At 34.4% G+C, this 23,889-nt stretch overlaps 4 protein-coding genes across 7 annotated transcripts; 2 read left to right on the top strand and 2 right to left on the bottom strand.

Annotated features, from left to right (window-relative positions):
* The first annotated feature begins 7,051 nt into the window (after positions 1–7,051).
* On the top strand, positions 7,052–8,356 carry LOC131005452 (transcription factor RADIALIS-like). Its single transcript, XM_057932463.1, has 2 exons — positions 7,052–7,425; positions 8,130–8,356. The coding sequence occupies exon 1, from the start codon at positions 7,179–7,181 to the stop codon at positions 7,422–7,424; it is 246 nt and encodes an 81-aa protein (XP_057788446.1). The 5' UTR covers positions 7,052–7,178; the 3' UTR covers position 7,425; positions 8,130–8,356.
* Positions 8,357–10,897: 2,541 nt separating this feature from the next.
* Positions 10,898–12,496, bottom strand: LOC131005450 (uncharacterized). 3 transcript variants are annotated; one of them, XM_057932459.1, is made up of 3 exons: positions 12,341–12,496; positions 11,306–11,506; positions 10,898–11,230 (listed from the first exon to the last, which is right to left on the bottom strand). In XM_057932459.1, the coding sequence occupies exons 2-3, from the start codon at positions 11,492–11,494 to the stop codon at positions 11,144–11,146; spliced, it is 276 nt and encodes a 91-aa protein (XP_057788442.1). In that variant the 5' UTR covers positions 11,495–11,506; positions 12,341–12,496; the 3' UTR covers positions 10,898–11,143. The 3 variants fall into 3 exon arrangements, with proteins under 3 accessions (XP_057788442.1, XP_057788444.1, XP_057788443.1); XM_057932461.1 differs by having other exon boundaries at positions 12,373–12,454; XM_057932460.1 differs by having other exon boundaries at positions 11,306–11,536; positions 12,341–12,449.
* Positions 12,497–13,749: 1,253 nt separating this feature from the next.
* Positions 13,750–14,993, bottom strand: LOC131005416 (chlorophyll a-b binding protein 8, chloroplastic-like). Its single transcript, XM_057932404.1, has 3 exons — positions 14,741–14,993; positions 14,600–14,661; positions 13,750–14,511 (listed from the first exon to the last, which is right to left on the bottom strand). Exons 1-3 carry the CDS (start codon positions 14,870–14,872, stop codon positions 13,896–13,898), a joined length of 810 nt encoding a protein of 269 aa, XP_057788387.1. The 5' UTR covers positions 14,873–14,993; the 3' UTR covers positions 13,750–13,895.
* A 4,719-nt stretch (positions 14,994–19,712) lies between these two features.
* On the top strand, positions 19,713–21,806 carry LOC131005376 (3-ketoacyl-CoA synthase 4-like). 2 transcript variants are annotated; one of them, XM_057932318.1, is made up of 2 exons: positions 19,897–20,187; positions 20,295–21,806. In XM_057932318.1, the coding sequence occupies exon 2, from the start codon at positions 20,387–20,389 to the stop codon at positions 21,647–21,649; it is 1,263 nt and encodes a 420-aa protein (XP_057788301.1). In that variant the 5' UTR covers positions 19,897–20,187; positions 20,295–20,386; the 3' UTR covers positions 21,650–21,806. The 2 variants fall into 2 exon arrangements, with proteins under 2 accessions (XP_057788300.1, XP_057788301.1); XM_057932317.1 differs by having other exon boundaries at positions 19,713–21,806.
* Positions 21,807–23,889: the final 2,083 nt, after the last annotated feature.

Here is a 23,889-nt window from a genome sequence, read left to right on the forward strand (position 1 = left end):
ATACATAACCCCCATTTTAGTCGGCCCCCATTTTAATAAAATAATAAAAACATATAATAAATTTAAATTTACTATTGTATCCCCATAACTCCATAATTAAAATTTTATTCAAATAACAACTATCATCATAGCCCCCATGAAATTTCTAAGCACGATGGACAAATTCACAAGATCAATCAAATTTGTAACTTTTTCGGAATTGTCTGCAACATCCTTTTTCAATCTTTGCTGAAGCATTTCTCTGAATTTACTAGTACATTTCAAGTACCTAAACTCACACCAGTGGCTTGATTCTGATTGTGGAACAAATTGAGAGGCCTCACAGAGCCTTTGTCAAGGTTTGTTTGCAATTGTGAATTATTAACAATTCACTTGTGTAAAGTGAGAATGAAACCTCGAATTTACAGTTCACCAGAATGCTCGAAACCCTCACCAGTCATCATATTCATCGCACAGGGCCGACCCTTCTTCATGAATCCGAGAATCACCTCTATAATCAACAACTTTTATGACGAAGAAGACGACGACGATACTGCGCATGAGAGGTTGTTTTCCTGCGCCATCAAATGAAATTCTCCAACAAAGTGTCTGCAGTCATTGCCTTCCTCCAACTCTCTTCTTCTCGCAGATTGTGGCACTCCAGTAACCACAGGGAATCTGCAGATTAAAATTGGGGAGATCTCTCATAAAAATGGGCTACAAATGGTGGGGATAGAGTAGAATTTTAATTTGGGGCTATAAGGATAGTGTAGTAAATTTATTTAAAAAAATTTAATGAGGAGGTTATAGTGAGTAAAATGGAGGCTATGAATAGAATTACCCTCCTAATAAACTTGGATGTAGCTGTCAAATTCAATTTCAAAGGTGGGCCTAATATAAGCGGCCCAAATTTCTTGGGCCAACTCTTCTTGGATTTGAAGTCCAGCCCAACACATACACGTCTACTAATTAATATAGAATGCAACTCTCTGTCTCGGCCGCAAATGGCCCTGCACCAGACCTAGAAGCCCCTAAATTCCAAGGCACCAAATGTTGATGCCAACTTAAGTAACTATCTACAAATTTTAAAGAGTAGTGAGCCTTCAAACATTATTTTTTAGGTTAATAATTTTGGTGTATCATATCTACACTTGAAAAGATTAAGTACGAACACAATTCATTAATGATTTGTTTTGACGCGAACAAGAATTATGAGATTTGTATAAACAAGGGCATGATTTGATATGAACATAAAGATGATATGATATATGTACACACAAAGTACTATAATGATTTGGTATGATAGATTCAAAACCTAACTAAATAATAATAATAATAATAATAATAATAATAATAATAATAATAATAATAATAATAATAATAATAATAATACATAATTATTATTTTACATAATAATGATATGAATTTGATACGAACACGCCCTATAAAAATTTATAATGATCTTAATTATCACGAGAATATTGAATACTAACCTATTAATTTCATACACATTTTTTATCAAACTTTAGTATTGTATATTATCGACCCTACTTTTTCCCGTTTTTATCTCTAACTAAGATTTCAACCAAATAAATAACCAATTTTAGGCATCGTTTAATTTCAAACAAAATACGGGTGTGTTTTTAAATGATATGTGTAGAGGCTAAAATCTACAATTGAGGATGACGTCTGCACATTCGGATCGATTGGGCACTAGCAACCTGTCAACACAAGAACAGGTAAGAGCCCTAGATTGAGCACCGGGAGGGGGTGTCGACCGTAGAGCCTCTGACGCTCAAGTCTGTAACGGAATAGCAAAGCGGAATGACAAATAAAATGAAATGAGAGAGAAAGATAGGTTGGAATGCGTGGTTATTCCAAGCTGTCGGCGGCGTCGGAGGGTGCAAACGGCGACAACGAGTTGTGATAATGGAAGGTGGAAAACGAAGATAGGCCAAGTTAGCTATTTCCGACTTAGAAGAGCAATCAAGGTGGTGACAGAGTAGAGAGAATTTAAAAAGTAAAGAGCAAGTAGGATTTTGTGTCCCCTTTTGTGACCTAGTCTGGATGTTTATATAGATGGCATCCAGATGCTAGGGTTTCCACAGTCTGGCCTCGTCAAAACTCCTATCTCCCAGGTTGTTGCGATTTGAACGGGATCAAAAGATTTACCCTCTGACTGCGTCAGCTTGTTGAAAGACGTCTTTTAGGGTTTGAAAGCTGGGAGACGTCTTCTAGGGTTTGACAGATGGGCCTTGTAATTCGTCAATCTAGGTTGACAATAATCCTTGGGCTGCATGCGATATATCCAGCTTGGTTGTGGATTCAAGTCGATCTATAGCTTTTCCGGCTAGATGGACTAATCTGTTTGACTAATTAGGCTTTTTAGAGTCGCGCCAGATTGACGAGCTAGCTTGATGGGCTTAGACTGAGTACGAATTATTCAGCCTGACTGATAAGACAAGTTGGACTTGAACTGGGATAGTCAATCTGGGTTGGTCCAGGTTGATCTTGCAATAATATAACTTGACTTATTGGGCCGACCGAACAAGTTTTCTTAAGTAATTGGGCCTGCCTCGTTATCGATCCAAGTTGCTTTGAAGTTTGTCGGGCTGGATTGATCGGGTTGTTTGGCTCATTGGACCATCTTGAAATATTAATTGGGTTTGAGCCAAGTTGACGAATTTTGCCCACTACAATATGAATACTACTTTTCATAGAACCAATGAAGATTAATCCTTTTTTGAAAATTAATCTTATTTAATATTGAATTAATAATTAAATATTAATTCAAAAATTAGAAAGTAAATATAGAAAAATAATTATAAATCTTAATTTAATTAGTGACCATTCTAATTAATTATCTTAAATTATACTAAAATACAATAAATAAAAAATGAGACACGAGGGGCCATATATATTCTCTGTTTTGTCCCTATTGTGGTACAAAATTACAAATAAGAGTATTCGAATCTTATCGTATCATTTTTACACAAGCCACATATAGGTTATCACCATTGCAACCTATTTTTTGCTACGAATCATTCATCGAAACGAAATTAAACTTCCACGACACCACTCTCACCCCTTACATATATATGTGCTCCAAAGTTTACCATTTTCGAATCTTATTCTTCATTTATTTATTTCTTTCTAACTAATACTAAAAATATATTTTACCATTCAAAATAAATAACTTTCATGATCCAATCATCACGCGAAAAGGTGGCTTAATTTGCACAAAGCCCATTAGCATCAGATGGGATCCTCTGTCCCACAATTTAGTGTGCACCACCGTGTACCACTCTTAATTTGTCTATTTTATAATTATTTGTTGTAAAAATAAAAAATATTATTATATTATGAACTCTAATTAATATTTATAACTAAAAATTGAAATTTAAAAATATTATATACCCTAACTTTGAATTAACTAACCCAAATAATCAATTATTATTTCAAATAAATATAAAAAAATAATTATAAACCCTAATTGGATGAGTGAATCCTTGTTAATTATCTTCTTATTATATTAAAGCATAATAAATTAAAATTGAAGAAAATATAATGAAAAACTATAATAATAAATTAAGACTGGTACACACTAAATTATGAGACAGAGGATCCCATATGAATTAACCCATAAGTGCCTTGCCATCAAAATTAAGTTTAATTAATTATGTTTAATTATGTGAGTGCACTTTGAATATATTGCTCGATTTGAGAATTGGGATGAGAATAGTCCACGATATATATATTTGTATACATCAAATTAAAATACTATTTAAGGTCCCTCACCTCATATTTGAGATTCTCACAAGTTGTAAGAATTTGGACCATCCTACAAAATTCTCGAGCGTGACACCCCTAAGTATATGCATATGCATGAATTGTAATAATTTAAAATCGAAACATTTTAAGATTGTATCTACAAATTGTTGTGAATTGAAAGTTCACCTTTTTTTTTTCTTTTTTCAAAAAAAAAGTTCACTTTTTTTTGCATCACACGCTGAGATTCCCTTTGTCAATATGCATATGTAACTTTCATCTAATCATTGGCGATTAGCCTATGATTGCAGGCTAGCCCCATTGGAAAATTCCCACGCATATTTTTGCAACTTGTCATAATATTCCCTCTCAATATCTCAACAAGAAAAATTAGCAACAAATAACCGGTTGCTTTTTGCTGTCAAAGTTTCTCAAATTTGTTTTCTGATTCTCTCTCTTTTTCTTTCTTCTTCTTCCATGACTCATGATATGATCAGATGTTGATTTTTACGACATGATGCAATAAAAAAGAAAGGCGACTACACTTAGTATAAGTTGATCTTAGCAGGCAGCATGTTAGGAAATTCATGTCGTGTGTGAGATAGGTGAGAGAAGATTTGATGAGAGAGAAAGGAAAGGATCGCAACTTTCTTTTTTTTTTTTTTTTTTTTTTTTGAGAACCTGGATCGCAACTTTCTTGAATTCTCTTCTTTCAGCTATTACATTTTTTCGACCCCATTGCTGCACTTTCGGTGTGGTGGAAAATATCATGAATTTGTTGCACATATATATATATATATATGGGGGGTTATAATTACAACAACATCGGAACATTTCACCGAATGTATAAAATCATTGTATTCGTTGTGAAATTTATTGTATTAAAACAAATGAAATTTTCATTACTCATGGGATTCGAACTCAAGTAATGCACTAATGCATTCATTCAACAAAGTGATGCATTCACCGTCGTAGATCTTCGCGATCGAATGATTGAAAATAATAATTATGGTATATATACCAGTTACTGTTTAGGATTATTAACGTTGCATATATATAGCCTATCAGATTTCTTAATTTGAAGTATTAATTTTTTGAGGAGTCAGGGGATTTTTTAGAACAATAACTTATGTTGATTTGGAAATTAGGACAAAAAATTTTGGACTTGTAAAAATAGGACACTAATTTTTTTTAGAGTAAAATAGAACACTAATTAATAAGCGTCGTAAAAATAGGACATTTCTCGGCCAATAATTGGCCGAAAAATGTCCCGCGGATGCAACACTTATTGATTAGTGTCCTATTTTACTCTAAAAAAAATTAGTGTCCTAGTTTTACAAGTCCGAAAGTTATTGTCCTAATTTCCAAATCAATCTAAATTACTGTCATAAAAAACCCTCGAACTCATTTTTTGAGTATTAAAGTTTTGTTGTTTTGCTTTACATTGCACATGTTATTATATGTTGATAAATAAGACGAAGAAGAACATTCAAGATTTGATTAATTGCTTAGTATTAAGAAAAATGTATTTGTGTGTAGGTGAAAAAGTGAAAAGATGTTTAAAGGGAAAAAAAATTACCCAAAAAGGAAAGAGTCTCATTTATGGCGGGACACCTAAAATAGAAAGAGTCTCACTTATAATGGAACGGAGGGAGTACTTAACAGTTGGAATCATAAGATTTGGGCAGTTTTAATACAACCACAGCAAAAGAACAAAAACCATATATTTTGGTCCAGAGAGACCGAAAAAAACCTTATCTAATATTCCATGCCGAGAGAGAGAGATTCTTGTATGTATGCAGTTGATTCAGTTGCACATAATGCAAAGATATGGTCATGTCAGCAAGAATATCACATAGTACATCATGATGGAGAAATATAAAAGCACAAACAATTTTTACTGTGTTTTTCCACTCCACAATAATCAATAACTATATATAACTTCCAAATTATTCCATACATCCTTAATATTAAAGCTAAACCACTCAACTTGACACAATTTTCCTTAATAACAACCGAAGTCCAAAAAAAGATATTGCCAAAAAAAAAAAAAATAGTGGACCAATGTACTTAGTTATCAAGATTAATATAGAGGTTGCAGCTACTAACCTCCAAATTCTGATTTTTATTTTTTTTATCATGTCTATGACTTTATAAGGTGGTAGAAAATATGCCACCTAACAAAATACATGGATGTTTTGGAAGATTTTGTGAAGAAATTGAGGCCCCTACAAGGTGAAACTGAATCAAACAAAATGCATGGCAGTCCAAACAGCACAGAAATGAATCCCTTTTTCTGCATTAAAATGTTGATAAGATTAATAATTGATTTATATAGATATATATATCTGTCTAAAAAAAAGAGGGAAATTTTTTCGATGCAGGGCTCCATGCTGATGTGCCTTGTTGAGCTATTTCTTGGCTACAAAACTAAGACAATCATTGTACTGAACTTGGTTAAGACAGCTATGGATTTCTTGGAGCCTTGTTCAACGACGTAGACGCAGAGGAGAAAGAAGAGAGAAAAAAGGAAATGGTGAGAGTAATGTACAAGTTCTTGATCAATAATAATTGATCATATTGTATCAATTTCTGCACAGGCCTTTGAGAAAAAAATTTCATGCAAGTACACACCATTTTGAGGAAACTCTTGTACTAGTTGGTATGGTTTTAGACCCTCACACTGTTTTGGATAAGCCAACGCGTTTTCCCCTCTCTTTTCTTCAATCATCATCCTCTTTGAGATCTTGATAAATCTGTGATGTTTGGTCTTGACAAAGTTGCTGTCTGTATAGCATAATTTGATCTTGTATTCTTGTTTGAGTATTTCTTTAATAATATGTGTGTGTGTGTGTGCGTGGGAGTAGATATTTTGCCAAGTGGGATGGCTTGTTTATGTGGGTAGTGAGCAAAATGCAAGTAAACAAACAAATTATAATTAAGTGAGCTGAATTAGCATGTATAGATTCCACACACTTTGTATAATTTTTTTTTCTTGAATTTCAAGTATGTGAGGCCACATTCTTGCACACGATGTAAGAAAATGTATATATCCATAATTTGTAACCAAAAAACTAGGAAGATTAATTAACTAAGTGGGATATTGACATTCTTTCACAGTTTATTTAGATTCTTGAAGGTTGTAATAGTCTTTTGTCCTGCTTCATTTGTGGTTCTTAACTAGACAAATCACTAAAATTCTTCAAGATTTTGCAATTTTTCATAGGCCAGCTGTATAAAGACCCCACCCACCCTCCCCCACCCCCCAACCAAATGAAGCTTATAAATAAGCAGCATAGCATTTCCCATTTCTACCACACCATCTCAAGCTCAAATCAAATACTACTTCACTTTACCTCACTAGCTAGCCCTCTTTGCTTTCTTTGTTTCCTTCAAATTTAGCATTTTTTTTCAATCCATTCATAAAAAAAATGGCATCGTCGTCGATTTCGCACTCGGGCAGCAGCAGCAGATGGTCTGCCCAAGAAAACAAGGCCTTTGAGAGGGCTTTGGCCGTTTTTGACCAAGATACCCCTGACCGTTGGGCCAACGTTGCCCGGGCCGTAGGGGGCCGGACGCCGGAGGAGGTGAAGATGCATTACGACAACCTCGTTGAGGATATCAAGTACATTGAAAGTGGGAAGGTTCCATTCCCCAACTACCGGACCACTCGTTGAGGTACAATTAATCAGTCAGTCTCGTATTTCGTTTCATCACTATTTTGCATCTCTGTCTATGGCCTAACATTGGTAGCTAGAGTTGAATGACTATGTGGGATTTTCTCCATCATTGGTAATGAATGAACTTGGGTTGTGATAGTGATCATATAGTAATTGATTTTGTATCCAAATAATTAGACAAAAACTAGGTGGTTATTAATTAACAATTTGTGCTCGTGGGCACTAGCTAGGGCAGGTAGGCCTCTCTTCATACATGCATGGAATTATGTCGTTTTCTAACACACGCACATAATTTTGTTTTTAATTTTTACGTACACTTTTGTAAATTCCCTTCTTTAAATAGGCTTCACAACAATAAACATTTTGTTAATATTATTAGGGTACTATTATATTCTCAAAATAGATTCATTCAACTCCAAAAGGGGCCTTTTATACGTAGTTTTCGTATAGCTCCCATTCAATTAACCTAAAATCTTGGAATTGGATTCTTGTGGTTTGAAGTAGTTTAGAAATAATTTGTGCCACGAATGCAGCATTTTCACGTGCAATTTTGATTCTATTTAATGTTAATTATATATATATATATATAAAACATTATAGGACGTTCTTGATTTACTTTTGCCCTTTTGCATGCATGATCATTTCTAAATGCCATGCATATAATTATAGGGAATAATATGGGTATTATTTGTTCTGATGCAGGAAATCTGATGAAGAGATTAAATAAGAGATGGAAGATGACAACATATCTAATTGAAGCAAATATATATACATTTTAAATTTTATTATTGTAATGCGGCAGTAATTTCGGAATCACATAGTAGATGGTGATTCTTGCTAATGTTGGACAAAAGTTGTCCACATAAATAAATATGTAGTATGTGATAAGGCCTTTTTATAAATCGTCTTATATCGATCAGCGTTTTATATGTGCTTCTACTACTGCATGCAATTGCAATATTTTTTTACTATCCAATATCAATGTGCACATGCATGTTCGATAATTAAAATATAGTGTTTCATTTTTTTTGAGAAAAAATATAGTGTTTAATTAGCTAGCGTAATATCTCACATTTTTATCTATGCACACGTACAATGAGGGAAACAAATAGGATACTGTTTTTTTCTTTTCTTTTCTTTTCTTTTTTAAAGAAAGAGCATTGTCTAGAGAGAGGGAAAAAAAGAAAAAAGAAAAAAAAAGAAAAAGAAAAAGAAATGAAAGATCTCGAACTTCTTTTCTTGTCTCTCAATCTAATCAAGAAGATAATGAAATATTTTCATAGCTTGATGGTAACAATATTGACAAAAATAGGTATATAAAGTAATTAAGTGGCCATGGGCTAATGCCTTCAAATTCAAACATTTATTAAGAGATAAAAGAAATACCCACTAGAAACAATAAGAATAAAAGGTACAAGAAGTACGATCACCAGAAAAAATTAAAAAATGAACACCATATAAAAAACGTCATTCTCAAAAATAAAAGAAAAACACAAAACAAAACTAATGAATGTGACGTCAACGGGAGAAAAAAAAAACTCAATGATCAAGAACCATAAATAATGGAGGCTTTTAATTAAATTCTTCAATGTTCCAAATTTACAAAGAAAAGAAATTGTGAAATTTAATTAAAAACAAGAATAAAAGTAAATAGAAAATGAAAGTTAAATTAGAGAGTCAAGGGTGGGCTCTCCCATTGGGGAGAGTGGGTGCAATAGTAGTGGGGACCACCATTGTGCACCAACTTGGGGCTCACCATTTTGGATGCTCTTAAGGAGTTGTAGATTAGTGAGATAATGTAATAAAAGTGGTAAAGTATGAGAGAAAAAGTAATAATTATTACCTTGATTGAAAATGTGTCAAAATTCGTGGGACGATCCAAAAATGAAAACGTGTCAAGATTTGTAAGACAGAAAGAGTACTTATTTAACAAGGGTCTTATGCTAATTTCTCCTCAAGATGTAATTCAAACACGATCAAATATCAACAAGAACCTAAACAAAATCACGAGTGAGACATAATAGTATTTGTTCCCCTTTTCTCCATTTCCTTCCCTTTTTTTTTACAGCATCCTTCCTAACTTTATTAAAACAAAATAGGAGTAACAAAGACGCATGTGTTTTAGTTAAATTTTTAAAATGATCTCACATGCATAAGCGGATAAGCCATTACAATACAACACAACGATAAAACCACTTACCAAACCATCGTGGTCCATCCAACATCTAACCCTTTTTTTTTTCAAAAGTCACTGTTATTATGTTTTTGACAAACTCCCATGTCCCTAAGAATTATGGTCTTGTTATCATATTAGTACGTCCCTAAAAATTGTGATATTTTTTTATTTAAAAATTACCCCACACACTTCCCCACCCACTATTTACCAAAAAAAATGTGGAATCCAATTTTCATTCAAAACACAACTACACACTTTTTTCTTAAAACCAGCGTCGTCATCTCTTTTCGACCACAATTTTTAGGGGCGGAAAAAATATACTCCACTTATGACACCAATGGTGGTGCTATATCGGATCCAACTTGCCATGTGAATTTTTCTATACCGAAATTTAAACCAGGTCCCCGTGCCATTATTAAAAAAATGTAGACATATTGCATACCAATTTGCCAAAAATTAAAACACTATTGAGAAAAGGATCAAACATTCTGAAAAAATATAGTAATATTTTCCCTCCTAAATTGTCAAAGATTTATAAATTCCTGGATAGTAATAACCACAACAAAAATTATTCCAGAATATGAGGGAAAAAAATAAGTTAGAGAATATATAAGAGCATAGAATCCATTTGACCGTAGAAAGAAAATGATATTAAATTGGTTGAATCGGTACCAAAAATCATATCATGAGCTATTCAATGCATATGCCCTTGAAAGGGACCCCACCACATTTGGTAGCTCTCTCTCTCTCGTTCAAGTTCTTGGAATGCCTCAAAACACATATAACTCATCATGATAATGATTGTGAAATATGATAGCATGGACCTGCACAAATTTTATTCCTCCACACAAAAAAGCATTGCAAATGCATCCCATCAACACTAATTCCCTGAGGTCTACGCGACCCTGTGTGTCATCAAGTGTGTAGCATCTATAGAAAGCTCGTAAATCCTGCAATTCCGGGATTAACAAATCCCTAACAAAGACTATTTAGGAGACGAGACGAGCATCTAGAAGACAGCTTAGGTTTTTCTGATAGCAGCTCTACTTATCAACATCAAAATCAACAGGCAATGTAGAATAGATGACCACTCACAAACATTACTTTCTTCAACTGGACCCATCGACAATGGTCCTCTACGGGGGGCCTCGGAATCCCAGTGGAGAAGAGGAAAGAGTAACAAAGCCAAAATGTATAACCAACATTTAGTGGTAAAGGGGAGAGGGGGCAAGAAAAAGGCGTTTTATGGAGATATTCGCTGGAATAATCCTATCATAGGGTAAAATTCACAATAGACATCTCAAGTTATAAACTATGTTCATGGAGAGAAGCACCACTAAGCAGAAAATACAATGCAGTCTGGCTCACATTGTCCCTCGTGTGACCTAAATTTCGATAATCAATGTAAACATCCAATAAAACTTCAAATGAGAATCTCAATTGTCTAAAAAGTCGATCATGCACTCTCTTTAACTAGATTAACCTTGTTTATTGTTAATAATTCGTGCAACAAAGTAAGATTCCGGACAAAGTAGTCGGCCTATGTTGTTGTTCGAAGAGGTAGAGAACTTTCCACTTCCTTTGTCTGCGAATTCCTTTCTGCAACGACTTTTGACATTCCAAACATCTGAAAATCCATAAAATCTACATATTAGAATTGGTTTACAGTCCATAGTTTTTTTTTGTAGAGGTTAGAAGCGACCTTCTTGATACTTTTCTGAAAGCAAGTTTTGTGCTCATCCATGGAAGCATGAATGAAGTCATTTATGTGATCCTTCACATCTTCGAGGAAAGTTGCTTCTTCACTCTTCTTCTTCCTACACGAACTCACTTCCGGAGCTGGAACTCCTGGTGCTGGGAGCTTATCATTCGAGATCTTTTCAGTTGTCATTGTTGATCAATGCTGCAGAAGGGTTTGGGATCTTGTCAACAGCTAAGCAAAGTCGTGCAAGCATGAATGCAAACTTTTGAGCACGAATAAATTCCACAAATATCACTCTTGACTCCTCATTCGAAAAAACAAACAAACAAACAAATTTTCTAGATTGCAAAAATGAGTAGGGAAACTTCTCTAGACCAAAGCATAAATCAGCAAAAACTATTCAATAATTACAAGCAGGTTTCAAAAAATCACAAGATAAGCCCCTAAAACTCTCGAAGCCAATTCTTCATGAATTAATTTGGAATTAGGCTAGAGCATTTACAAAATAAAACACAATTCAGCTAAACATAGCATTATATCTATCAAGGAAAATTTCTAAATCTAAGCAAATACAACCCGATTGCTAAAGCAACATGAACAAAACAACAAGTGACAGAATTCTCTGCAAATTACAAACTCAGAAATTTTTCTTTTCTTCTACGATTATGATATTTTATGAATTCCTAGAAAACGAAGCACTTTATTTTCTTTATTCTCTGCGTATTACAACAAAATATACTGATTAAGTAATTATGCTAAACGAAACCCACATAATTCGCACTTAACTTCAACAAATTTAACTCGGACACTAGAGAGGGAAAAAAAACGGCAATACATTAACATAACATAATTCGACTCAAAGGTAACTGCAAGTGCAACGGAGAGATTTCAAAAATCTTCAATTCGATCAATAACACAAAACATTATATCATAATCAAGCAAAAACAGAAATTTCATGTGCATTGCGTAACACAGAAATTCAATTCACGAATGCATATTATCAAGAGATCAAAATAAAAAGGGAAAGGAAATAACCTTGAAAACCAAAAATGAAATAGAATTACTACCGCTTCGCCAATTGAAAAACGACTTTCCTCTAACTGAATTAATTTTTTGTTTTGAAGAGACTAACTGAATTAATTATAATCTGAGATTTATAAATTAGCTCATCTGGCTTGGGCGACAAGTAGTGAGCAGGTAAGCGCGTTGGGTTGGGCTGCAAAGACGGAATTAGAAAAAATTAAAGCCCACATTATTTTCCGATCAAATAAATTCAAAAATATCATTTGATTTTTTTTTTACCTAAATCTTATTTTTTAAACTTTGGAAACAATGATTTGGTAAGTGACAACTTATTCCTTTTGAAAAGGGTTTCAAAATTGAAATAGTTCATACCATTCACCATACCAGCCATCTCAATCACTAATTAAAATATTGGATTTGAATAGTTTTATTTTAATACTATAATTTTAAATCATTTTTCATTAGACGTGCTTAGTACTAGTATTTTATATATTAGCAGGGTGATAGTATTGGATTTATTTAATAAATCACAAAACTCTAATAGAACGCTAAACAGGCGTTTGATTTGGGGATGAGATAGATAAGATCAAGGGACATTTACTTTGTAGGATTAGTTTTGATAGATAAAAATAATAAGGTTAATCTCTTGTTTACTTTGATGAATTGATACTTTGAGATATTCCAAGGTCCTTAATTATTTGGGATTAGAGTTATCCTACTCTTAAGGATAAGGGGACGTTTACTTTGCATGATTGATAAGAAGCATGATTGAGTATTTTTAACCTCAAGGGTATGATTACTCCAATCTGACCTTTTTAATGAGATAGAAATCAAGCAAAAGTAGCTTAAATGATATAAATAATCAATGGCATTAGGATATTCCAAATTTCAATCCATCAAAGTAAACAAGGGTAATACCTTACCATTTTTATCCATTAATATTAATCATTCAAAGTAAACGCCCCTAATAAGATTAGAGGGGTAATTAAATAATCCATCCAACTTTTTGGATGATTAGATGCGGACCGGATTATCAATCGAGGGCCATGTAAACCAAACACTTGATTAAGGTGGACTATTTATGACTCACTTGTGAGAGTCAACCCATCCTTATCTGCGGCATCTGACAATATCATTTATATTTATTAAAATTATTATTTATATGTGTTAAAAATATTATTTATAATATATAACTTATTTTTACAAAAAAATACACAAATTTATCCTTCTTCTTCCATCTTCGATAATTGAAATGAACAATTGAACAATATAGGATAAAGGCACATGTGCTTACACATTCATTCTTCAAGTTGGCTGTATGTTTTTTGTTCATGTATTAGTGTTCTTGCTGAGCACACGTGATTTCGATGAATTCATTACGAATCGTAATCTGAAATATAAATTAAATATATCACTCCTCATTTTACTTCCACGAAATAAAGTTTTTCATAGTTTGATCCAAGTCTGTGAGATACAAATTACAGTCTTGACAGTCTCATAGTAAATCTGCACAACAAATTTTTAAACAGGACAATGAGAGAGAGCACATCACAACATCTCAAACGGACTAATGAAATTTGAGACTGGTGAAGACATTGTTGTTGATAGGATCAGACAGATGATCCAGCAAATTTTGGTACGGCCCGACGCCCGTCACCAAAGCTTGTATGAAAAATCCCAAGATCGCCAACATCGCCAGTCTCCCATTCTTCACCTCCTTCAGCTTCAACTCCTTCATCGACTTCTCGTCTTTCCCGAACCCTAACGGGTTGAAAAACGGGCCACCGGGGTAGGCAGGATCACCCGATCCTCCCAAACCCTTCTCCAGGCCTAGAAAGTACTGCTTCCCCATGGAGCCTGGCTTGGCCCAGTCCTGGAACCTCCTGTGCTCCGCGAACCCCATCAGGGCCATCTCCAGCACGAAAAGCGTGTAGTTATCGGCCCAGTAGTCGTAGGTTCCGGCCGGGGGAATCACCCCCGTTCGGAACCATGGGAGAGCTGTTTCCGCCGGGATCAGCCCTGCTTTCCCCAGGATTTCTGGTGCAATGGCTCCTACCACCCCCAACATGGCGAACCGCCCGTTGATGATCTCTCCGTAGGCCAGCCACCTCGGCTCGATGAATCCTCCCGTGCCCTCCGGGTCCGACAGTCCCAACGGGTCGAACCCGAAGTCTCCAGGGAGACTGAACAAAAATTTAAATTTTTATCTTTGTTTTTATTTTGACCTAGCTCTGTTACCAATTTAATAAGTTAAAAAACAAAAAAAAAAACCTTCCATCCAGGTAGGAAAGACTCTGCTTGGAAGCAAACCAAAGCTGCCTGTCAGCTCCTTGCTGAAAAAAAAAAAATATCATTTCCCATGCAGCACAACATATTATGAACAATCCATGATGTATGAAATTGGACATTTACCTTAACCGGAGGAGTAGAAGAAGCAGCTCTTACGACCAAGGAAACCTTCTTGGAGGAGAGCGGCGGCCGCCCTCCAAGAATCTGCCTCGCCGCCTCTGCTGAAGTGCAAATGGACAATGCCTGAGTTGCCATTGTCACGAGTTAACTCAGCAATTCAAGAATTAATTCAAAGCAATGAAATGGTGGTGCATAACATAACAAGTTGAGGGGGAAAAGAAAAAAAAAAGGATAAAGTTGGGATCTTGTCATCTGGGTGTCAAATAGAAGTGGCACATGTGGCATTATTTATTGGATAATAGATATTATTGACACACGTGGAAATCAATCTTAGATACCAGGTTGGGATTTTCCCACCCAATGTCGCAAGCCCCACAAATTAAATACCACTTCAGTAATTTAGAAGCAGGTAACAAAAAATCAAAAACGCAATTCAGCTAAAAATACAATGCAGCTAAACGCAAGGAAAAATTATCAGATTGCTCAAAGTAACATGAACTCCAAATAGAGAGGCTTTTCACCGCTTAAGGATTTCTCATTTGTCTTGTTGAATTATATAAGTTGCAATTTAAATATTGATGCATCGCTATGCAATTTTATGAACCTATCAAGAATAATTAGACGTACTTTCCCCGCGATTATATTAAGATTTAACCAAATGTAATTTGTTATCTACCTGTCATCAAATAACTGTAGGAATTTTATCGAGCACCAGCTAGGAAAAATCACACCGAATTCCCATTTAATACTAGTTAATTATCTATTTTTTCGGTTCTCAATTTTTTTTTCTTTCCAAAATCATATTTTCCCACTCTTTGTGCCATTCCTTACCGGAATGAGATTCAGTATACCACACTTTATGTCCCACTTTCAATTTTGTTTAATTTCTTATATATATTTTCTTTAATTTCAATTTTATATGCTTTAGTTTAATTTTGTGATTATTAACTAGGGTTTATTCCATCAATTTAGGGTATATAATTATTTTTTATCATTTAATTTCACTTTTATTAGTTAATAATAAGTTGATAAATTCAAAGTTATGGTATATATTTTTAAAAAAAAATAATTTTTTGAAATAAAAATTAAATATAACTCATAGTATTATAATAAATTTTATTTTTATAAAAAATATTTTTAAAATAATAAATATAAGCATGGGACACAGTGACACACATAAAATTGTGGGACACTGAATCTCACAAATGGGGTAATTGATGGAATTAATTTTGCAATGTCAATGAATGGGCTGAATAATAAGAATAGGACTTTGGTTTGGGCTTTGAGTTTACAACCTTAGCAAACACCCAAAATGTGCAGAGCGTTTAAAAATGTTCTAATAAATCCCTCTTTCTCCCTTTCTTTCTTTTTTATTCACAAGTTACTAGCTAATTCATGCTGACCTTAATAACACACAAAATCTTCTAATAAGTTTTTTTTTTAGACTTAAAATGTTCTAATAAGTTAATACTAGGTTTAATTCATGCTTACTAAAAAGGGTTTAATTAATGCTTAAATAAAAATATAATGAAGATTATAATTAATGTTTAAGTTTGTTAATGCATTAGTTTGAAAACATCATTACTCTCAAATTTTGCATATATATGACAGTACACTTTAAATGAATAAATTATAATGTCATTAAGTTTTGATGCTCGTTGTGCATTGCACAAACGGACATACCTATAAATATGTAAAAAATAGATGAACCTAATCACAATTTTAAAAAATTTAAGATACAAGAGGATTTTTATCATATATCAAATACGTAAATTGCATATATACATTAAACTATTCTTAAAAATTGAAATATGCACTCTCCCGTGTAATCGGTTGCACCGTGCAACTGATTTCTGAATGACACTACTTCAACGTACAAATGACACTTGGAGATCAAGTGTCATTCGAAAATGTTCAAGTGTCATTTCCCGAATGAAGTAGTGTCATTCTGGAAATCAGTTGCACGGTGCATCCGGTTGCACATGAGTATTTATGTATTATAGATGAGTTTTGATATGGTGGGTGACTCAACATAAACGACTTCTTAATTAGCGCCAACATACAAATCATATATACTATTTTTTTTATTAATTTCCTTATGTGTCTTCTTTTTTTTTTTGTATTTTTTTCTTCTCCTACTTTTTTCAATGCCTCCATTTTTAAAAAAATGTTTAGACCAACACCTCTTTCTTATTTCAGAGACAATTGAAAATCAAGATGATTCCTTTTTATTGTTGTTTCTTTTTTTCGTCTTCTTCGTCCATACGTACGCTTTGTAAACCCTATATACACTTCTCATAAAAAACTGAAACATTGATTTTTAGATCTTGTTTGTGTCTTCATTGATCATCTTGCATGATTTTTTTTTGAAACAGATCATCTTGATTTTTAATTGTCCTTGACTTTCAATTGATAAAGGTGGAATGATTATGTCGAAATTCCAAAGAAATTCACATACTATTTTTAGGGGGGCAAAGAGATTCATATATGGCTAAGTAAATTCTAATTGAGGAATGATCGATAGAGAGAGAAGTATATCAATGTTTCTACTCGTATCTTCTTAATTCATCGTGATTTTCAAAATTAATTAAAGAAAATTAACAAACTATTAATTTTTTATACACAGACTATACATGCAGGTTGGAACCAATGCGTGGTGAAAGAAATTTATTTATACATTTATAACCAGAATTTATCAAAACTCTATTATAGATATATAACAAAATTTTATAATATTACACAGTTTTATGATATTGATAGATAAATATAGTATATCATATTATAATATCACCTAAATTGAATTTTTATTATTATTTTTTTAAAATCGTTACACTCACACTCTAGCCTTCTAGGTGACTCGAACCCCCAACCTATTTATTGGAGGAGAAGCGTCTTACCAACATATTGCGCTTCATCGTCTATCACATAAATTGAATGAATATGGATAAAATAAGTAAATTAAAGTTTATGAAATAATTAATAATTATTTATGTATAATAGAATAAGTACTTTATTACAGGCATATATTATTTCAAGTTTGTGGTGACTTCATTGACTAGTATGATCAGCCCCAGACTGCAGTTCGATATAATCAATCAAACATAGATAGCAACTTATTTTGTTTATTGGTTAATTAAGATTGTTTGATACTTCAGCATTTTTGGAAGGGAAAATGACTAGATAAGGATCTGTCAGGTGGTTTACAGTTGAGAACTTTCCTAATATAAGAAAAGCCATAAATAAAATCTCAATATAGTTGGGTGAAGCCAATAAATGTATATTAAACGTGTAAAAAAAATACTAATGTTTATTATTAGGAATTAAAGAAAAAATAGAATGAATAAAATAAATAGTCGGATACAGTTTGGCGGCCAGTGGTTTAGAAACCACTCGCGGAACACGGCCATCTACCTTATAGAATTTCTATATTTTGGTAATGCAACTAAACTACACACTCATTATAGAATTTCGATTCAAACTTTTGAAATTTCGTAATTTTAAGATTTTACATGTATATAGAAAAAGGAATTTCAAACTTTTCTCTATGTAGTATAATTCTCTCTCTTTATATAATAAATTAATTAATAACGATCTTTTATATGAAATACTAATATTTTACAATATGTTTCTTAAGTAAAACTCTTCCGTATAAAGAGTGAGGTCATATAGTTTAATTCTCATAATTTCCTTTTTCTTTTTCTACTTAATATATATGTACAATGAGGTTTCTTTTATGATAGTGATTTATATATGTTACAATAAATACTTCGTTTTATAACAATCATAAATCATAGTTAACACATAAGGAGTATATTTCATTTGAACTCTCTCTATATATGTGGTTCATATACTATAATTTACTTAATTATAATTGCATTTTACTATATTATCTAAATAGTAACTATTTTCGTGTACCTTACAAACCGAAAACTAGTTGTCATTGAACACTTCGACCAAATTTTCAAACTTCCAAATTCTCGTCACGCGACCTTCAATAAAGGAGTGAGGGGTAATAAATTGGGTGATTGAGTTACGCTTAAGTAATGGTAATGGTTAACTCACTACTCAAACCAAACAATAAGTAATGGATTCAATTAATTGAATCCCTTTTCAACCTCTAAAAACACCCCACCAAACGTGGACTTAACAAATAACAGCTACAAATTTAATGGGAGCAATTTTCAGATATATATATATATATATATATATATATATATATATATATATATAGGGTGCGGTTATAGTGAGAACCACACTTATCGTGAGAACATAAGAACCATTAAAATCAATGCATCTACTATACAAATTAATGCATTCGCTATTAAATTTAATGCATCCGAAAATAATATTTTTTTTGCTCCCTTCAGGATTCGAACCCAGCACCTGCATCCATCCACCAAGATGATGCATCCACCGTAGATCTTGATGATCGAATGACTTAAAATGGTTCTCTGTTCTAATTTTATTTAGTGGTTCTTATTTGAACCTCTCCCTATATATATATATATATATATATAGGGTTAGCTTATATTGAGATTTTAAATATTTTGAGATTTTGAGATAAATGAACATATCAATAAATTCTTTGAACATAACCAATATAACTCATGAACATATGAATCTATTTAATTTATTTAAAAAACACGCCACTTGTAGGGATTGAACCCCAGACCAACGCGCGTTCATAAAAATTAATTGACAAGTTCATCAAAATGTACTTATATGTTCATTTATCTCAAAATCTCAATATATATATAAATCTCAATTGAACCAATTCCTATATATATATATATATATATTGTCGCTAGCAGTCCCTTTTCATTTAGATTGATATCATATGTAATTCAACTACTCCTGAAAAACACTTTGCACAATGTATGTTGAGTTTTTGCGGTTCACGCAACCAATAACAGCCCTTGGCCGCCACAACATTTTCAAGCATTCACTCATCAGTCCACACACATCCCACTCTTGCCCCAAACTCCTCAACACGCTATAATGCTATTACAAATGGAGTGAAAAACCTCATTTCTTTTCTAAACTAATTATACGTACGTGGACACCCTATTTTTTTATTATTTAATTAATTCAATATTTTTTTATAAGCTTGTCAATCATGTTTTAAGGTTTGTATTAGCTGTTACAGTTGTATCTACTCGCTCCAAACTTCCCAACCAACTCCAATTTTTTTCATTTACTTTCCAAAAAAAAACATTCAACTTATTTTCATTTCATTACATTCTATTCCAGATCCATCTACGGTTTTGCCATTTTTATACGTAAATTATTTTAAATTGTTTCCCTCCCATCATAAATACCGTACGCCACAATATACCTCTACACACACTGATAATTAAATTAAAAACACGCAGTCATTTCATGGCACAGCCTAACTCCACCGCCGCCGCGAGCGGCGGCGCCACCGCAAGAAACGGAAGCGTGAAACTCAAGTACGTGAAACTAGGGTACCACTACTTGATGTCCCATTTCTTGACTCTATGTCTAATCCCTCTAATTTCCTTCACATTAATCCGAATATTTGAAATGGATTATGAAGATTTCGTAAACTTGTATCTCAACCTCAAGCATAATCGCGCGACCGTTTCGCTTCTCTCGGGCGCGCTGGTATTCGGGGCGACGGTCGCCTTCATGACCCGACCCAGACCCGTCTACCTGGTCGACTACGCGTGCTACCGCCCGCCCGACCGCCTCCGGGTCGAGTTCCACAAGTTCATGGAGCACTCGCGGCTCACCGGCGACTTCGACGAGTCGTCGCTCGACTTCCAGCGGAAGATTCTAGAACGTTCCGGCCTCGGCGAGGAGACCTACCTCCCCGAGGCGCTCCACCGCCTCCCGCCGCAGCCGTCCATGGCCGCGGCGCGCGCCGAGGCCGAGCAGGTGGTGTTCGGCGCGCTGGACAGCCTTTTCCGCGCCACCGGCGTCGCGCCGAAGCAGATCGGGGTGCTGGTGGTCAACTGCAGCCTCTTCAACCCCACGCCGTCGCTCTCCGCCATGATCGTCAACAGGTACAAGCTCCGCGGCAACGTCCGGAGCTTCAATTTGGGCGGGATGGGGTGCAGCGCCGGCTTGATCGCCGTCGATCTGGCGAAGGACATGCTCCAGCTCCACCGCAACACCTACGCCGTCGTCGTGAGCACCGAGAACATCACGCAGAATTGGTACTACGGCAACAAAAAATCGATGCTGATCCCCAATTGCCTCTTCCGCATGGGCGGCGCCGCCGTGCTCCTCTCGAATCGAAGCTCCGACCGGCGGCGGTCGAAATACAAAATCCTCCACGCGGTCCGCACGCACAAGGGCGCCGACGACACCGCCTTCAAATGCGTGTACCAGGAGCAGGACAACGACAATGATGGCGACGTGAAGGGGAGAAACATTAAAATCGGGGTGTCGCTGTCGAAGGATCTGATGGCGATCGCCGGCGAGGCGCTGAAATCGAACATCACGACGCTAGGCCCGCTGGTGCTGCCCGTGAGCGAGCAGCTGCTCTTCTTCGTGACGCTGGTGGCCCGCAGAATATGGAACCCTAAGATCAAGCCCTACATACCGGATTTCAAGCTGGCGTTCCACCACTTCTGCATCCACGCCGGAGGCCGCGCCGTGATCGACGAGCTGGAGCGGAGCCTGCGGCTGGAGGCGATCCACGTGGAGGCGTCGCGGATGACTCTGCACAGATTCGGAAACACTTCGTCGAGCTCGATTTGGTATGAGCTGGCGTATATGGAGGCGAAGGGGAGGGTGAGGAAGGGGCAGCGCGTGTGGCAGATCGCCTTTGGGAGTGGATTTAAGTGCAACAGCGCCGTGTGGGAGGCGCTGCGCGACGTCGGCCCGTCGCCGGATAGCCCGTGGCTCCACTGCATAGACCGCTACCCGGTCCACCTGGCCCACTGACGACCGGATTCTCTATTTCAAAATTAGTATTTTTTTTTTTTAATATTCGGGGTGTTCAAAATAAAAAATTTTGTATAAAGTTGATGTCTTGAATATTTTGTGTGCAGTGTGTAAGAGTCAAAGAGTGATCTTATTTTTATTTTATTTGTTTTGGACATGAATTGTTTTTTTTTTTTTTTTGCGATTCGGTATGTTTGTGGACATGATTTATAAACTCTAGTAATAAATTAAAATGAAAGTAAATTAAAAGTGATACAAAAATATACTCCCTCCGTCCCTAAAATAACTTCATCTTTTTCCATTTTGGGACGTCCCCCAAATAACTTCCTCTTTCTTTCTTTCCATTTTTGGAAACCTACCCCACCACTAATAATACTTTATTTATTCTTACTTTTCACTTTTCACCACTCCCAATACTAATTATAACATTTTTCACAACTTCCAATAATAATTATATCACTTTTTCTCCACTATCAATACACTTTACAACTTTTTATTAAAACTCGTGTCGTCCCCAAAGAGGAAGCCATTTTAGGGACGGAGGGAGTATGTAAAAGGATATAAAAAATTGAAAATATATAGGACATAAAATGAAACAATTACATTACATATTTAGATCTGATATGTTTCGGTTTGGCAAAGAACAAACGCTTATTGCACGTGGATTAAATTACGCCGCAATATACTCCCTCCGTCCCACGAAGCATAACACAGTTTTTTTTTTATTTGTCCCACGAAGCATGACACGTTTCTAAAAATAGCAAAATATCTATCCTTTATTCACATTTCACTTTTTCACCTACCACACCTAACACACAAAATACTAATTTCTTAATTCTCGTGCCGAAAAGAAGTGTGTCATGCTTCATGGGACGGAGGGAGTATGTTGTAAATTGTGACGCTTGCAAATGGAATCATCTGTCCCAAAATATAGTGTGTAGTACGTGTACCATTCTTCATTTCTTTATATGTTAAAATTATTTTTTATTTAATTTTAATTTATTATGCTTTTATATAATATAAAGATAATTAATAAGGGTTCACTCATCCATTTAGGGTTTATAATTATTTTATTTATTTATTTGAATTAATAATAAATTATTTGGGTTCATTAATTCAAAGTTAAGGTATATAATTTTTTAAATTTTATTTTTTCAATGGTAAATACTAATTAGAGTTTATAATACAATAATACTAATTTTTATTTTAAAAAAAATAATTTATAAAACAAAGAAATGAAGAGTGGTACACACAATATTCTGGGATAGCGGATCTCATCTGGTGACGCTTGTGATATAAGTTGTATGGCTTAGAGCATCCGCATTGGTGCCTATTCGATAGCCTACTTGATATATAGCTTACTTGATTGGAGGAGACCACATTAAATAAGAAGGCCGCATTGGGATTACTTGATAGCTTACTTGATTTTTTTCGGTTTGATTTTTATATTTTTTATTTAATTTTAATTGCTCGAATTTAAATAACACAATTTATTTCAAATTAAATAATTGTCCGAGGCTATTCCAATTTCCAATTCCCCAAATAAATTTTTTAAAAATAGAAGAACATGAAATTTTAGATTAAAATACAAAAACAATCATAAAATAAGGGAAATAGGTTTAATATAAAAACAATCATTTATCCAAAATACTCCACCACCGCCTCATTTTACAAAAACAATCATTTTTCGAATTTAATATAAAAACAATCATACAAAAACAGTCATCATCATTAAATGGAATAGGTTTTTCATTTTTCCTTTCTTTTTTTTTAAATTCAAAGCGTGCATGCACGCGCTTAGCAATTTATCAAATGAGGCCTACTCAATAGATCGAGTAATACTCGAGTAGACAAAGGATGCATCCTGCATTGGACTATTCGATCGCCAACTTACTCGAGTAGGGGCGATCGAGTGGCCCAATACGGATGCTCTTATTTTTAGTTGTTGCATCGAGACTTTGGGATAAACCTGCTCATATTTTTGTTATGTCATTAATCGAAGTAAATATAATATGGAAAACTGCTGAATAAATTATGCACTGTGATCTATTTTGTAATTTTAACATTATATTTTAAAGTTTAACATTGAATTTCCAAATGCGGTTTACCTCTCATATATGAATAGCAACTTATCGCATAAAAATAAAATTTATTCAGTGTACACATCGAATAACATCAACGCGATTTCCTCATCATAAAAAACATACGAATTCATAATAATAAAAAAAGGTTTTGAATTA

The sequence above is a fragment of the Salvia miltiorrhiza genome, chromosome 1, assembly GCF_028751815.1.
Source record: "Salvia miltiorrhiza cultivar Shanhuang (shh) chromosome 1, IMPLAD_Smil_shh, whole genome shotgun sequence".
In the NCBI taxonomy this organism is placed as follows: Eukaryota; Viridiplantae; Streptophyta; class Magnoliopsida; order Lamiales; family Lamiaceae; genus Salvia; species Salvia miltiorrhiza.

Coding starts and splice junctions, on each gene's coding strand:
- LOC131005416 (XM_057932404.1), bottom strand. CDS start 14,872: ATGGCAACTCAGGCATTGTCCATTTGCACTTCAGCAGAGGCGGCGAGG. Junction 14,662..14,740: donor CTTCTACTCCTCCGGTTAAG/GTAAATGTCCAA, acceptor TTTTTTTTTCAG/CAAGGAGCTGACAGGCAGCT. Junction 14,512..14,599: donor CTTTCCTACCTGGATGGAAG/GTTTTTTTTTTT, acceptor ATTTTTGTTCAG/TCTCCCTGGAGACTTCGGGT.
- LOC131005376 (XM_057932317.1), top strand. CDS start 20,117: ATGGCACAGCCTAACTCCACCGCCGCCGCGAGCGGCGGCGCCACCGCA.
- LOC131005450 (XM_057932459.1), bottom strand. CDS start 11,494: ATGACAACTGAAAAGATCTCGAATGATAAGCTCCCAGCACCAGGAGTT. Junction 11,231..11,305: donor TTCAGAAAAGTATCAAGAAG/GTCGCTTCTAAC, acceptor ATGGATTTTCAG/ATGTTTGGAATGTCAAAAGT.
- LOC131005452 (XM_057932463.1), top strand. CDS start 7,179: ATGGCATCGTCGTCGATTTCGCACTCGGGCAGCAGCAGCAGATGGTCT.